Here is a 15,146-nt window from a genome sequence, read left to right as displayed (position 1 = left end):
TTCAAATATTGTATTTTTTAGTTCTAAAATTTCCATCTGGTTTGTTTTTATGTTTTTTAGTTCCCTCCTGAGATTTCCTATCTTCCCATTTATTATAAGCATATTTTCCTTTTCCTCATTAATCCTAGTGATAATGACTGCTTTCGAGTTTTTGTTTGGTAACTCTAACACCTGGACTGGATATTTGATGATTTTCTTTCCTTATGAGAATGGGTCTTATCTCATGATCCTTCATATATTGAGTAATTTTGGATTATATCCTAGAATTGTGAATGTTATGCTGTGAGCATTCTAGATTCTGCTATATACCTCCAAAGAGGGCTGATATTTTTGCTGTAGTAGGCAATTAAGTTGGTAAGACTAAACCTGCAAACTTTGTCATGCCTGGAATGGGTGGCAATTCAGTTTATACTGTTCTCAAACAGCCCATGTGCGTATGGTTCAGAGATTAGCCAGAGACTTGCACAATCTTTGCAAACTGAATTTCCTGTTCTCTTCTCTGGCTCTCTCAACTCCGGAGTTTACCCTCACTCTCTAGTGCCCTGTTTGTGGTTCCTTTGCCTCATTGCTCCAGCTGGAAAGATGGCAAGCTTTCTATCAGAGTTTTGGTCATCCTGTGCCACCACCACTCTAATGGAGGCTGCCCTCTCAGTAAATGCACAAAATCAGAAAACTCACACTAAGCCAATTGTTTCCTCCAAATTTTGACTACTCTCCAAAATCTGCCATTGTTCCCTCTCCAGAGGCCATCAAATGAGCAAGCAAGAGAGAGAAAATGTGTGTTCATGTGTGTTTTGTCCATGGTTTATGGTCATTATCCACTAGAGGCTAAATGAACTTATTTCTTCATACTGGAGGAAGATCTCTGAGACCATTAATTTTAGAATATACTTCTTCTAATATAAGGACTAAAAGATGCAAGATGTCAGGGGAAAAAAAAGCACTTTTCCAGAAGATCAAATTGCCATTTACAGAAAAATAAAACCTTTTTTCCCTAGGAAGAATTAACCTGTGGGTCTCTCAGATGGTCTTCTGTGAAGATTTTTGGGATATTAACCTTTAGAAAATTCAACATTGTACTGAAGGCACTAGCCAAAGCAAGATGATAAGAAAAAGAAATAGCATACAGGTTGAAGAGTAAGAACAAAACTCATTATTTGCATATAATTTGATTATCTAGAAAGTCTAAGATGGTTAATTGCAGAAAAGTTATTTAAGATTTCCCCCACCAGCTCCTCATGTAACAGTGACATTTGCCTCCATGAAGAACAAAGGTAAATAATTTCTAAAGTAGTTAAATAATCTGTCTAGAAGATGCTGGCTGCCACGGAATGTTAGTTGATGCCCTTCATCATTTGCAGCAAAATCCAGCCTGCCTGCCTCTTCACATCCTCACATCTTAAGTGGAAGCATGGTACAACCTGCCCTGCTCACACACCCAGAGCTTGCAGTTGCTCTGAATTAATCAACTTAGTCCTTCATTCATAAAAATGAATGGACAACCAAAGATCACCATGTACTTGAGGTAAATTATCACCGCAAAGAAGAACCCAAGATGAAGAAACAGAACAGTCAACTCTAAAACAAATAGACAATATGGGAAACATTATTAAATATTTAAGAATTTCCAATTTCCTTCAGAAAATTCAGGAACTGGTACCCATAAAACAAAAACAGGATGCTATGAAAAACCAGAGAGCGAAAAAGAGTCCATGGAAACTAAAATATATAATTTAAACTAACTAGAAGTTGAATAGAAAGATTTGAAGGAAAAGTCAAAGAAGTTTTTCAAATATAGAACAAAAATGCAAGAGATAGAAAATACAGAAGAAAAGACTGGAGATATATGGGGTCAATCCAGAAGGGTGAACATCTAATATGCATTCCAAAAAAGTGAAAAGAGATGAAATAAAGGAGGAAATAATCTAAGAAATATCAAAAAAAAAGTTCCCCATATTGAAGAGAGCAGGGAGTCTTCAAATTGCAAGGGTTCGATGAAGGCCAAGCAGAACAAATTAAAAGATATCTACATTAGACATATGCTCATGAAGTCTGAGATTGTTAAGTATAAAGAGAAGATCTTAACAATTTCCAAAGTGAAAAAAAGATATCTACAAAGGACTGTGGATAAGATTTGCAGACTTCTCACCAACAGTGCTAGATGACAGAAGACAAAGACAACGTCTTCAAAATTCTGAGTGAAATGATGTTCCACCCAGAATTTCATACCTAGCCAAACTATTTATAATGAGTGAGAATGCAGTGGAAACATTTTCAGGTATTTAAGGTCTTTGAAAATTAGCCTTTCAGGGGGCCGGCCCAGTGGCGCAGCACTTAAGTTTGCACATTCCACTTCTCGGTGGCCTGGGGTTTGCCAGTTCAGATCCTGGGTGCGTACATGACACCACTTGGCAAAAGCCATTCTGCGGTAGGAGTCCCACGTATAAAGTAGAGGAAGATGGGCATGGATGTTAGCTCAGGGCCAGTCTTCCTCAGCAAAAAGAGGAGGATTGACAGTAGTTAGCTCAGGGCTAACCTTCCTCAAAAAAAAAAAAAAAAGAAAATTAGCCTTTCATACATTCTTCCTGAAAAAAGTAGCCAATTGATATGATAAATAACCTTCTTCTGTCTACAAAACGAGACAAAAACAGAAAAACCCAGATATATGTGGAGAGGGGAGGGGCAAGAAAAGCATTATCCAAATGTGGGACAAATTAAAATGTGGCATGATTTTGAATAATCAGAAAAAACACTGTTTGACCTTGATACTTGAAACATTCTCCTTAGAATAGTACATGTTTCTTGATAAAGAGTTGCATCTCCTCTGTTACTATCTGTGGCTGAGGTGAACAAGGGTTATGTAATTAAATATAGCAGATGCTGTTTATTGGATTTCCACTTTCAGAATGAATCAAATGCTGTTTGTTTGCCTTCAACTTTTAGAATCAATTTCTGTGTAAAGCACTAAATACTTAACTGCAGTTACAAGACAGAAATGTAAGTGTAATAATATTGGCGACAAAAATTTAGAAACTGAAGAGAGGGAAAAGTGGAAGGAAGAGTAAGCCATCCTCTTGAATTGTGGGAAATCAAAACATACATCTAAAAATGGTAACTCAATAAATAGAGATTTGGGGAGAGTATTTAAAGTTAAAGGCACTCAATGCAGAATTAAGAATTAAAAATATGACTAAAACCCAGGATTAGGCAGAAGAGAACAAAAGAGAAGTAACATAAGTGAGCTAAATTTCTCATTACCACTTGTGGGAAAGAGAAACCAATATCGTAAGGGTCAGAAGTGGTGTCCAAAATTGAGAAATAACGTAAGTACAACCAACGAATCACCAAAGTAGTAATTAATAAAAGTTTGTTGTATACACACCAAAAAGACAGTTTGCAAACCAGGAGCGCTCAAACTAAAACACGGGAGGAGGCTCAGGGGTACATTGTTATAAAGTAGCTTGTATAGTGAGAGAGTAGCGACTGCTTATTCTTCACAGAGATTGGCTGTAACAGTAGCATTTCCTGAAATGATAGGGAGTTGGTCAGTGGTTACCTCATATCGATCTTGGGAAACAGTTTAAGTTTTGCTCATGATTTCCAAAGGCATAAGCAAGAAATGACCCAGGTCAACTTAGTTTTGCAAAATAAGCTAAATTAAGCTTTGTTTATCTGGCCAAAATGGTTTTGTCCACTCAGGGAACTTTCAAGGCTGGTCTCCATTTGTTTTTTATTTTAACAGTGGCTACTTTTTACTGTTTATTTTACTGTTCCTAAAATGGTTTCTATAGGACAAGAACAACAAAAAACACATATTTTTAAAATGCAAGAATAGCTAAAAAAATAATGAGATGTATGTCCTCATATGAAAAAAATTTAAATATATTGCTAAATTGCTTTTTTAAAAAAGAAAATTATAGAAAATAAAGCAATCTCATTGATGTTTAAAATAAAATATAATTGTGTGTGTGTGTGTTTGAACATCCAAAAGCATCCTAACCAAATTGTTAACCAAAATTATTTCCAAGTAGGAGAGTAGAAATAGAGATGGCAGTGTGAAGGGAGACTTTTTTTGTCCTATATAATGCTATATAATTTGATCTTTATGGCAAAAATGAATTTCTTTTTAAACTTATATAGTTTAATTTTTAAAATTAACAAACCACTTGGAAGAGCTATTAAGCAGAGACAGAGAGGTGAGCACATGTCGTCTGGAACTCGGATGTCCCCGGCTTGTCATATGGACTCGTCCCACCATATTGCCGAGGAGCCATAGAAAATCAAATCTCAGGATGAGAAAATGTCAAAACATAAGGAAAAGGAGAAAGTAGTTAAGAGGACCAAATGGTTTCAAAACTCAAATAAAAAAGAACCAAAACTGAGAAACACTTGTCCCGTAGCCAAGCTCCGTTTGGAGAGAGAAGAACCTGGGCACAGAGCAGGAATGGACCCCTATCCTCCCATCTTTCTCTCTGCACTTGCAAGGCCAAATCCCAGCTCTGGGGGCCTTTGAAAGGAACCAGGGTCTAATCTGTTAGGAAGATTAGGAACTAGCAAGCTGCTCAGACGATCGCAGGTAAGAGAGAGAGTGAGAGGGGAACAGTGCAGTGGATTGGAAAGGAGGGAGTTTGAAGCATCATCTATGATTACGGTCCTTGGAAACTGGATGTGCAACAATAGAGAGCGAGGAGTCAAGATAACGCTCAGATTTCCAACTGGAAGGCAGTGCTCCAAGTGAGACAGGGAATACGTCAGGGAGAGGAGCGTGGCGGCAGTGCAGGAGGACAAATATTAAAGCTTATCTAACACCGCTTAGTATCGGTATCCTGTCATGGTCTTCAATAATCATTTATGTATTATCCTTGTTTACTCAGATAGGCTGTAACCTCCTTAAGGGCATATGCTGTTCTATTAGCACAGTGCTTTATACAAAGTGACTACAATAGCTATAATAGCTATCATTTGCATGCTTACCATGTGCCAGACACCTTTCTAAGAGCTTTGCATGTAAATTAACTTATTTAATACTCCTAACAGTCTTGTAAGGTAGGTACTTTTATTATTTCTATAGCATTCCAGATGAAGAAACTGATCTTGTCCAAACTAACACAGCTAGTGACTAACACAGCTAGTAACACAGCTAGGTTACATTAAATATTGTTACTGAAGGCTATCAAAAACATGTGACATTCTGACACCATAAACATAAATGGCATTTAATATCTTGTCTATGTATTTATTTATGGGATCACTGTGGTGTCAGAGTCTTGACGGTATTAAATTTCTGGATGCCAAATAGTTAAAATTTTAGTGTGTTACTAGATGAACGTTGCCACACCATACCAACCAATAGCCAGTGAATATGAATTATTCCGATGATTAGTTAGCAGTGTTACGTATTTCTATGTGTATATATTTTACATATTTTATATGCATAGTAAAAGGGAGTATTTTCTTCCTTAGATTGGTAGAGAAGACGATGAATTTAGCCAGGAAGAGCCTGAAGAAGAGGATGATGATATTGACAACATCCTCGAAGAGGAGTTTCCGAAAGATGAAGCGATGAGTGAGGAAGATGAAGAACAGGAAATCGATGCACTCGAACGCCTGAAAGGCGAACTGGGAGAAAAATTTGAAACAGATTTGAGTAATTTACAAAGCATACAGGTTATTACTTTTCCTTCATTTTTCATAATTCAAAAAATAACATTTGAGAATAAAACAAAAGCAGTGTGGTTTATGCTTTGGTTTCTTTCTAAGATTTCAAAAGAAGTCTACATTTTAGGGCTGTATTCTCTCTCGTCAGCACCACTTACAATTGTGAAAACAAGTTAATAAATTAAGGGCAACGTGGAAGCCACATGGGATCAAAGGTTTTAGCTACCAACACACAGCTGCTCGGAAGCCGAAAAATATTCTTTCTCTATACTGAAGCAGTCAGTCTCCAGCGGTGTCTGTGTGCTGCGACTGAAGTCTACCAGGCTTCTTCCCACTAAAAATGTTCGGTTTTATGATTTTTCTCATCAGGAAGAACTTGAGAAGTTTCTGATACCGGTAATTCTCATTAATGGAGCCCGGAAAATTCACATTGTACAATATATGCTGAATATGAAACTGAAACCACTGGTGGAGAATCGTGCGAGCATCTTTGAGAAATGTTATCCAATTGCACCACGCCTTGCCCAGAAAATGCTGGGCCTTACCTACAAGCACATAAGCTCTTTCGGCTACTGGGACCCCGTAAAGGTAATGGCAGCAAATGCATTTGAAAGCCATGTTCTCTCTTCTATTTCTTTCTTTTTTTATAAAGTATGTCTAAGAAGAAGGAGTGGATAATTTCAAAAATTGTAAGCATTGTACAGTATTCTTAACCAGCTATAAATATATGTGGTTGTTTTGCCTTTCTGAAGTGGGAAAAGTAGATGGAAGGTGTAATTTCTTTCATCCATTTCTGTAGCAATAACCCAATTCCAACTTGGTTTTAACTTTGTGGCAGAAGAAGATGGTAGTGGAAATATTTTGAAACTAGACATCTAGAGAACTGAGCTCTGGGGCTTATTTGCTATCTAATTTTAGGCAAGTCATTTAAACTCTTTAATTCCATTTCCTTACGTTTTAGATGGAAGAATAAAGCCACTAGGCCGCTGTGATCCAATGCAAGAGTATAAAGTCCCCTGGAAAGTGTGAGACACCATATAAAATGTGTCATTAATGTTCCTAACACACTTATTTCCAAGTACTGTTTTTATGCAGTGTGGATAGACAGATTTAATCCAATTGGAATTCAATAACTTCAAATGTGGGATGGTTTACAGCAAGTCTTAACCAACAGCATAGCAGCCACTGTTCTAGTCCCTGGGGACAGAAGAGTGAGCAAAACAAAGTTCCTTTTGTCTAGACTTTATATTCTAGTTGGGTTAGGGAGAAGGGATAGGCAATAAATAAGTAAACAAACAAATAGGTTCTTGTCACATAGTCTTAAGTGCTATAAAGACAATAAAAGAATTTGCTGTAATAGTGACCTGCTCACTCGACCAGTGTTCCTTCTCATTTCCATCAATAACAGCACAGTGGAGAGGACCATGGCCTCTGGAACCAGACTGCCTGAGTTCAAAATCACCACTTACTGGCTGAGTGACCTTGGACAAATTACTTAACCTCTCTGAGCCATTCCCATTTGCACAATGGGAATAAGAATAGTTCCTACCTTACAATATTGTTACAAGATTAAACAAGTTAATTCCTGTAAAGTCTTGCAACAGTGCTTGGTTTTTGTAAGTGCTCAATTAATATAAGTTATTGTTGTTCTTAATATGTGTTACTATTTTTGGTCACTGATAAAAACTATTTTGGAGGACAGCATCCAAAGTGGAGCCCTGTGCATGTTACTTGCAACCTCCTTCTTGATTGATATTGACACAGTCAGTTTCAATTCTACTTAATTGTGCTCTCTTCTTTATCTTAATCATAAGGATGTCAAGAGAAACCTTTTCAAATATCGTACTGAAATATAGAAACACTATGACAGTTCCCTCCATAGAGAATTGGAGAAAGTTAAGCATGTGTTAGAATCAGCTGGAAAGCTTTTGAAATATAGTCACACCCTAACCTTCTCTCTGAGATGGGCAAGAGAGGGGAAGAAGCAGGCAATGTCAGAACCCAATTTAGGGAGAAAAAGAAAAAGGGCCCATGTCTAAATATTTAGGATTGTACAAAAATGCCTTGTGGAGAAATGAGTACGTGGTCATTGGAAGGTTAAAGCATATAATCATTTTTCAAGGCTGTTGGGAATCTTTCTGGGTGCCTGACAATTTGATATTTCTATTTGATGGCACCGTGGGTATTCCAACCCTCAGAGGAGAAGGGATACATGCTAGATATTTTGGGCAACAGAAGAAACTACTGTAAAGATTCATGCTTAATTTGGGAATTTGAAATGGAATCATTAAACTTTCAGCTTTTCTTTTGTTAATAAGACCTAGAGCAAACATTCCCACCCCATCCCTGAGTTTCTCCTTATCCCTAGCATTTACTCCCAACCATGAGTGTTACTCCAGCCCAGTAATGATGATGTTGACAATACCATTGATCTGTGACAACTGTCCTGATGTAACTCTGGGGAGAAGTGATATGACCACACTGTTTCACACTTACTCTGTCAAGTCCGGGATGACTGATACTTGGCCAGCTGATGCTGTAAAAAAAGATGTTCAAACCCAGCATCAATTAATTATCCAGTTCTCATCATCACCAATGCCAAGATGTGGGACCACGCCTCCCACTCCATCCCATACCTACATGTTAGGCTACCTGTTAAGTGTAGTTTTCCCTTTTGCAGCTGCTCTTGATGCTTATGTGAGTGGAACTTCACTGGTATAAAAATATGGAAGATAAGCCAGTGGGATTTGTCCTACCCATATACTCCAAAAGATAATCCAAGACCCCACGTGTATTTTCTACTCAGGCTGCCATAACAGAATACCACAGACTGGGTGGCGTAAACAAGAGAAATATATTTTCTCACAGTTCTAGGTGCTGGAAGTCCAAGATCAAGGTGTCAGCAGGGACGGTTTTCTGGTGAGACCTCTCTTCTTGGCTTGCAGACGACAACTTTTCACTATGTCCTCACCTGGCCTTTCCTGTGCTCATGCCCTCCTGGTGTCTCTTCCTCTTCTCAGAAGGACAGCAGTCCTATTGCATTAGGCCCTACTCCCATGACTTCATTTGACCTTAATTCCCTCCTTAAAGGCCCTATCGCCACTTTGGGGGTTGGGGCTTCAACTTCTGAATTTGGGGAGACACATTTCCATCCATAACACCACCTTAGGCATGGCCCTGTCTGTAAGGTTAAATTGGCCTGTGAGTATATCCAAACAGCTCTACACTCCTTGGCAGAAACATTCGATATCCAGCAAAGATGATATAAAGAAAGTAGAACTATACAGTAGTCCCCCCACCCATGGTTATGTTCCAAGACCCCCAGTGGATGACTGAAACCACAGATAGTACTAAACCCTATAGATACCATGTTTTTCCTATACATACATACCTAAGATAAAGTTTAATTTATAAATTAGGCACAGTAAGAAGTGAACAACAATAACTTTTCTTTGGCATATCTGAATTGCCAGCATCACTACTCTTACACGTTAGGGCCATTATTAAGTAAAATAAGGGTTATTTGAGCACAAGCACTGCAATGCCAAGACAGACCATCTAACAACTGAGAAGACCACTAAGTGGTTAGCGGGCAGGTAGCATATAGAGCATGGAAAAGGTGGACAAAGGGATGATTCATGTCCCCAGTGGGGCAGAGCAGGATGGCAAAATATTTGATCACATTACTCAGAGTGGTGCGCAATTTAAACCTATGAATTGTTTATCTCTGGAATCTTCCATTTAATATTTTCAGACTGCTATTGATCACAGATAACTGAAACCACAGAAAGTGCAATCGTGGATAAGGGGGCACTACTGTAATTGTCATAAACTGAAACCATTTAAGAAAGATTACATTAATGGCATGTGGATGTAAAATAATTTGCTCTTTTTCCATGGTTTTTTAATATTAATATTTGATTATAATTAGTTTTCTTATTCTGTGAGAAAGATTTCTTATTTTACAAATTGTTTTTTACAAACGTATTTGGGGGAAATGCTGCATAAATTAAAGCTAACTTAGGAATTCAATTGTGTGTATATTGCAGCTAAGTGAAGGAGAGACATTCAAGCCACTTGAAAATTCTGAGACTCCAGTTTATCCTGTAATCCATCGTCAGTATATTTATTTTTTATCTAGTAAGGAAACTAAAGAAAAATTTATGAAGAACCCTATAAAATATATCCGCCAACCCAAACCTAAGCCTACCGTGCCCATTAGGATTGCCATTGTGGGGCCACCAAAATCTGGGAAAACTACAGGTAAGGGTGTGTTGGCTTTTGTTATCCTTAAGCGTAAAAGAATCCCCTGAAAACTAGTGTCGCTTCTCCAGGAAACCAACCATCAAAATTGACTCAAAAAGAGACAGAAAACCTAAAGTGGCCAATAACCATTGAAGAGAAGGCATTCAAAAATATACTCCCACTCCAAAAAAAGCCCAGGTTCAGATGGTTTTGGAGGAAAATTATATCAAACTTTCAAAGAATTAAAAACTCAAGAGATACTTCCTGTGCTTTGTTGATGCAAAGAACTAATAATCAATCTATAGATCAAAATCAAGGTGCGTTTAACATATGAGCCAATTCTGAGGACTATAGCCTGGGAGACCAACTCCACCAGGGAGGGAAGCACTCCAGAGATGCAAAATGTAGAGCATTAGACAGCTATATACCATTTTGGAACAAGGAACCATTTTGGAACAAGGAACAAATATGACAGGAATACTTCTTTTTCTTCTACTGCAATCACAAGATGTTTTGCTACATACAGCAGGTCAGTCTGACCCTGGTTTCTGGGAAGGAATGCTTATCTTCAAAGAAATACTGATATGAGGGGAGGCAACATCCCTATCTTTAAGGCAACATTCTTTGCTTTGGGATACTGTAAATGTTTAAAGCAGGTGTACAGTGCATGCTTGACAGGCCACATGAGGCCATTCTGGAAAAAACAAGGTCAGGCCAAATCAAAATGGCTTCCTCATATACCTCAATATATTAACTTAACTTAACTTACTGCTTTTCATTTATTCCATCAGTTTATAAGCTTTTTCAGAGTAACGGAAAAGACAGTAAGCTTCCCAATTTATTTTCAGTTTATTTTTTATTAAGAAATATAGTCCATACAATCAAAAAGCTATAAAGAATATAAATTCATTTTTAAATTAGCTTAATCCTGACATCAAGACCTAACAAAGATAACACAAACTAATATAACGCAATTATGAACTAGTATTACTTGTAAGTATAGTCAAATAACAGTATAAGATTATATTAGCATAAAAATTATATTAAAAGATTTTTAAAATATAATCTACTGTATTAATGGTTTAAAGAGTGAAAATCCATTGTCTTAAATCATTGCTGAAAAAGGCATTTGGTAAACTGTATTCCTATAGTGTTTGAATTTTGTGTAACTTTAGATTCTGGTTTAGGTTTTTGTTTTTAAAAGCAAATAGTCCAACCATAGGTTGGTGTAGTATTTCATAATGTGAACAGTGGTTGGTCACAGTGAGAATGGAATGAAAAGGACAGATACAGGAGATATTTAAAAGGAAAACAATAGGACTTAATGACTGACGGAATAGAGAAAGAAGGGGAGAGATGAGGTCAAAGATTAATTTCTCACGAGGAATAATAAAGGGAAGTTTTGTATTCCAGCTCTTCAGATGAAAAGCTTGCTTTACCCATTTAAACTTCTTAACATGATAAAAGAGTCTTTAACAGTCATATTTTAAATGTTCACAAAGATAATATTTCCCAAAGATAGCAGAATATTAACATTCGAAATAAGATCCAACAACCAGAGCAAAAGGTGAAAGTGTAGACAAGACAACCTGATTTCTCATTTCTTTGTTGAAATAGAGTTGAATTTTAACAAGCTGTCAAATTGTGAAAGCTTTATTATTTTTACAGCTTTAAAAAATTAGATCTGATTCCAGCATTTGTGGCAAAGCTGAGATTAAGGGCCGTGTGGCTCTCACAAGGGTATCCCTTTAGGGTGGCCGTAACTGTAGTCAGTTAGTCTGCATTCTCCATGAGATGGGATGAGCTCTCTCAGTGTCCTCTACACACTGCTGCCTCCAGACAGTGATGGGGCAGGGTATATAGACCATGACGGAGCACTCCCACATCTAATCGTTACTGGAAGTCATTGTCTATGGTCTCATTTGGGAGAAGCAGAGGCCAAGGTGAGTCCTCTTTCAACCAATGGCAACATCTGTGTGACCTTGGACCAATCATTCCATTTCAAAGTGGGCTTCAGTTCTCTCATCAGTAAAATTGGGATTTCAATATCCATTCTACCCAACTGACAGAATGGTTGAAAATACCAAACAAGATCACAAAAGAAAAAGTACCTCGTAAGCTGCAAATTACTATTAGAATGTCAGGTATGCCATTATAAATTTTAAAAATTATTTCCTAGAAGATTAACTGAGACCAAACTGTGGAGGGTATGGGGTCCTAATTGTAGCGTGGAGTCCATAAATGGATAGACAGGGAAAAGATACAACCCAGCGACACAGGAGTGTTAGATTGTTATTTTGGACATAATATTAAATATTAATAGTATACAAAGGATGCCTTGTAAAACTCCCAAAAATTTTTCTACCTTGTGTAGAAGGAAGAAAACACTGAAATGTTGGTTTGGTTATTTTAAAAAAGCCCCAAAGAGTTGGCTTATTAACCGATGCATCAGCCACATAACCTGAAGTACTAACGATGATTGACCTTTGACAGTCCTAATTCAAGAAGATGTAACAATTTTAACTTTCAAAATTTCTTTGAGGAATGTGAAGATTAGGTTGCTGTTCATGTCAGTTAACCAGAATCTGAAACTAAGGTTGACTGATGAATTTGCAAAATGGGTTAAGTTTAACGTTTTAATGTTTTTCAGTTGCCCAAAAAATTTCAAGTGAATATGGTTTAAAGCATTTGTCAATGGGAGAAGCTTTGCGTTATATATTAAATGATCAACCAAATACAGAGCTGGCACTTATGTTAAATTGGCATCTTCATAAAGGAATGACAGCACCGGATGAACTGGCTGTTCAAGCCTTGGAAATAGCTCTGATGGGAAGTGTATGTAATACAGTAGGGTAAGTGAGGGCGGGGCGGGGAGTGAAGTCTTTCAAGAAATTCCTCACTGGAATTTAAAACACTTACCTCAAACAGGATTTAAAGCTCTTGCAAAGGGCACCTATAGGGTGACATATTTTAATTTTTAATTTTCTGTCAACCTAAAACTTGGCTTGAACACTGACATGCCAAAAATAGCCAGCAGGCCACTTCACTCCGTGCCACAACCCCTGAATTATCCAGAAGTCACCAGGTTTACACAGTCCTCAGAGGAGGCCAATGTGACTTCCAGAACCCAGTGGAGCTTCTCACTGCCCGTGGAGTGCTGAAGGCGTGGCTCTCCCCTGTCCCCAGATGACACCAGTGCAGTGGAGATGGTGTCTCACTGGCCCAGCTCTCTGCACAGGTAGCAGTCCTTTCCTGGTGCCACATTCGGACTGGAGAGCCCCATGTCTGAGCTGTCTCTTCAGTTTACACTCCTCTGCTCAACCATTACTCCCCAGCAGAGCCACTGGTGACACCCAGTAGTAAAAGCCGGTGAAACCTAAGACCCTGCTCTTAAGCCCCAGTCACCAACCTAGAATCCCCCTGATTTTCTCAAGGTTGTTTTATATCAGGAGCCTCCTTGTTCTCCCCTGCCACTGGTCCTTAATCAAGTCCTTGGACAATTCAGTTATGGGGGAGCAGATTCTGGGGTGTCAGATTTTTTTACCCAGAGACCGCCCTGGAACGTATGCAAATTGAGTTCCCTCATCCCTGGCATTCAGCTTTGCATACGAGGGACCTCATTGAAGGCAACCTTGGTTGAGTTGCAAAGGTTTTATTTCACTTTAATACCAGGCCAGTAATTGCCGATTCACCCTGAATTTCCCTAATCCTGAGGGCCGCTCAAGTGACCCTTCACAGGATAAAGAAATTGAGCTACTCTCCATTAAAAAAAACAACAACAATGGCACCCCCATACATTCTCTATTAGGCTTGTCTGGCTCCGTTAACTTACAATCGTCTCTGCCATAGAACTTAGAACTAGTTAGTGCCTAGAGACGTGGCTGGATAGCATTGAGAGAAGGCATCCTGTGACTTAGTCCAAACCAGCCCTTCCTGGTGACCGTCAGCCAGCATGCGCGGTCACTCAGAGTGAGTTTCTTGACTTTCCGCCCAGAATTTGCTGACAGCCTTTATTCCTCCTCTCAATTTGGTAGTAACACTCTCATTATCTCAGCCTGTTGGACTAACTTAAATTCTCCATCATTTCTGCTGAGGGGCTTGACGGAGCTTGAGGAAATGATTCTTTCCCAGACATCACAGGGCTCCCCTCACCAACTCCGCATGCCCCCTTCCCGCACCCCAGCCTCCTCACAGAGCTTTACTGCAAAAGCACTCTAGAACACAATTTCTCCCTTATTTTCTTAATCTCTTGCTAAGATACTGCATTGTGCCAGGCCCTGTTCCAGTTGCTTTACATACCTGGTCTACAATACTTAAGACAACTCTAAGGGTTAAATATCATTTCCCCTATTTTACTGAAAACTGAGGCTCTCAAACCAGGTTTCAAATCTAAGTCTGTTTGCCTATGAAACTTATGTTCTTTCCTCTGTTTTCATGCTTAGAATAATAGCACCAATTGGATAACACAATGTTCAAGTTATTACATGTGTTATCTCTCAGATTCTGCCAAAACCTAGTTCTATGATGCTAAGAGTATGAATTCAGGACTGTACACATATGTATGCTGCCCTCCTCCTGGCTTTTGGGCTGACTGAGGTTAAAAATGTAGAAATGGGGGCCAGCCCAGTGGCATAGTGGTTAAGTTCATGCACTCTGCTTCAGTGGCTCAGGGTTCATGAGTTTGCATCCTGGGTGTGGACCTACACACTGCTCATCAAGCCATGCTGTGGTGGCGTCCCACATACAAAATAGAAGAAGATTAGCAGAGATGTCAGCTCATCACCAATCTTCCAAAAGCAAAAAGAGGAAGATTGGCAATAGATGTTAGCTCAGGCCCCATCTTCCTCACCAAAAAATTAAAAATAATAATAAAATAATAAAAAATATATAGCAAGAAAGATGACAAACCAAAAGAAGATACATCAAGTTACATAAGGCAGAGCATGGGGCTACTCCTATAGAGATGAACTGGTTCTAGAAGACAGAGAGAAAGGTATGAGAGAAAAGAAATATGGAATTTTTATTTTTATGTTTCTCCTTGTTAGTGTTGTCATTGATGGATACCCTGTAACTAAATATCAAATGAGTCTGTTGGAAGCTAGGGCAATCATTCCCATGATCATCTTTGAGTTGGATGTGCCTTCTAAGGAGATTTTCAAAAGATTGCTCCTCGAAAAAAAAAAGGAACAAAGGTAATGTATGTGAGGAAACAATGATAAAGGAATGAACTTTAATCATCCAGA

At 38.5% G+C, this 15,146-nt stretch overlaps 1 protein-coding gene across 7 annotated transcripts in view; it reads left to right on the top strand.

The window, feature by feature from the left end:
• The window catches only part of AK9 (adenylate kinase 9), a 125,459-nt gene that overhangs the window by 99,358 nt on the left and 10,955 nt on the right, over positions 1 to 15,146 (top strand). For all 7 annotated transcript variants that reach the window (XR_002810940.2, XM_070225404.1, XM_070225402.1 and 4 more), the window contains 5 exons: positions 5,464 to 5,667; positions 6,028 to 6,246; positions 9,708 to 9,921; positions 12,554 to 12,755; positions 14,949 to 15,095. Coding sequence is in view for 6 of the 7 variants with exons in the window: in XM_070225404.1 (XP_070081505.1) it covers positions 5,464 to 5,667; positions 6,028 to 6,246; positions 9,708 to 9,921; positions 12,554 to 12,755; positions 14,949 to 15,095 (986 nt within the window). In the remaining variant the exon portion in view is untranslated. The remainder of the gene's footprint in view (positions 1 to 5,463; positions 5,668 to 6,027; positions 6,247 to 9,707; positions 9,922 to 12,553; positions 12,756 to 14,948; positions 15,096 to 15,146) is intronic.

Source organism: Equus caballus, chromosome 10 (genome assembly GCF_041296265.1).
Source record: "Equus caballus isolate H_3958 breed thoroughbred chromosome 10, TB-T2T, whole genome shotgun sequence".
Taxonomy (NCBI): Eukaryota; Metazoa; Chordata; class Mammalia; order Perissodactyla; family Equidae; genus Equus; species Equus caballus.
The sequence above is the reverse complement of the archived record's forward strand: the minus strand, read 5'-3'. Positions and strand labels throughout refer to the sequence as shown.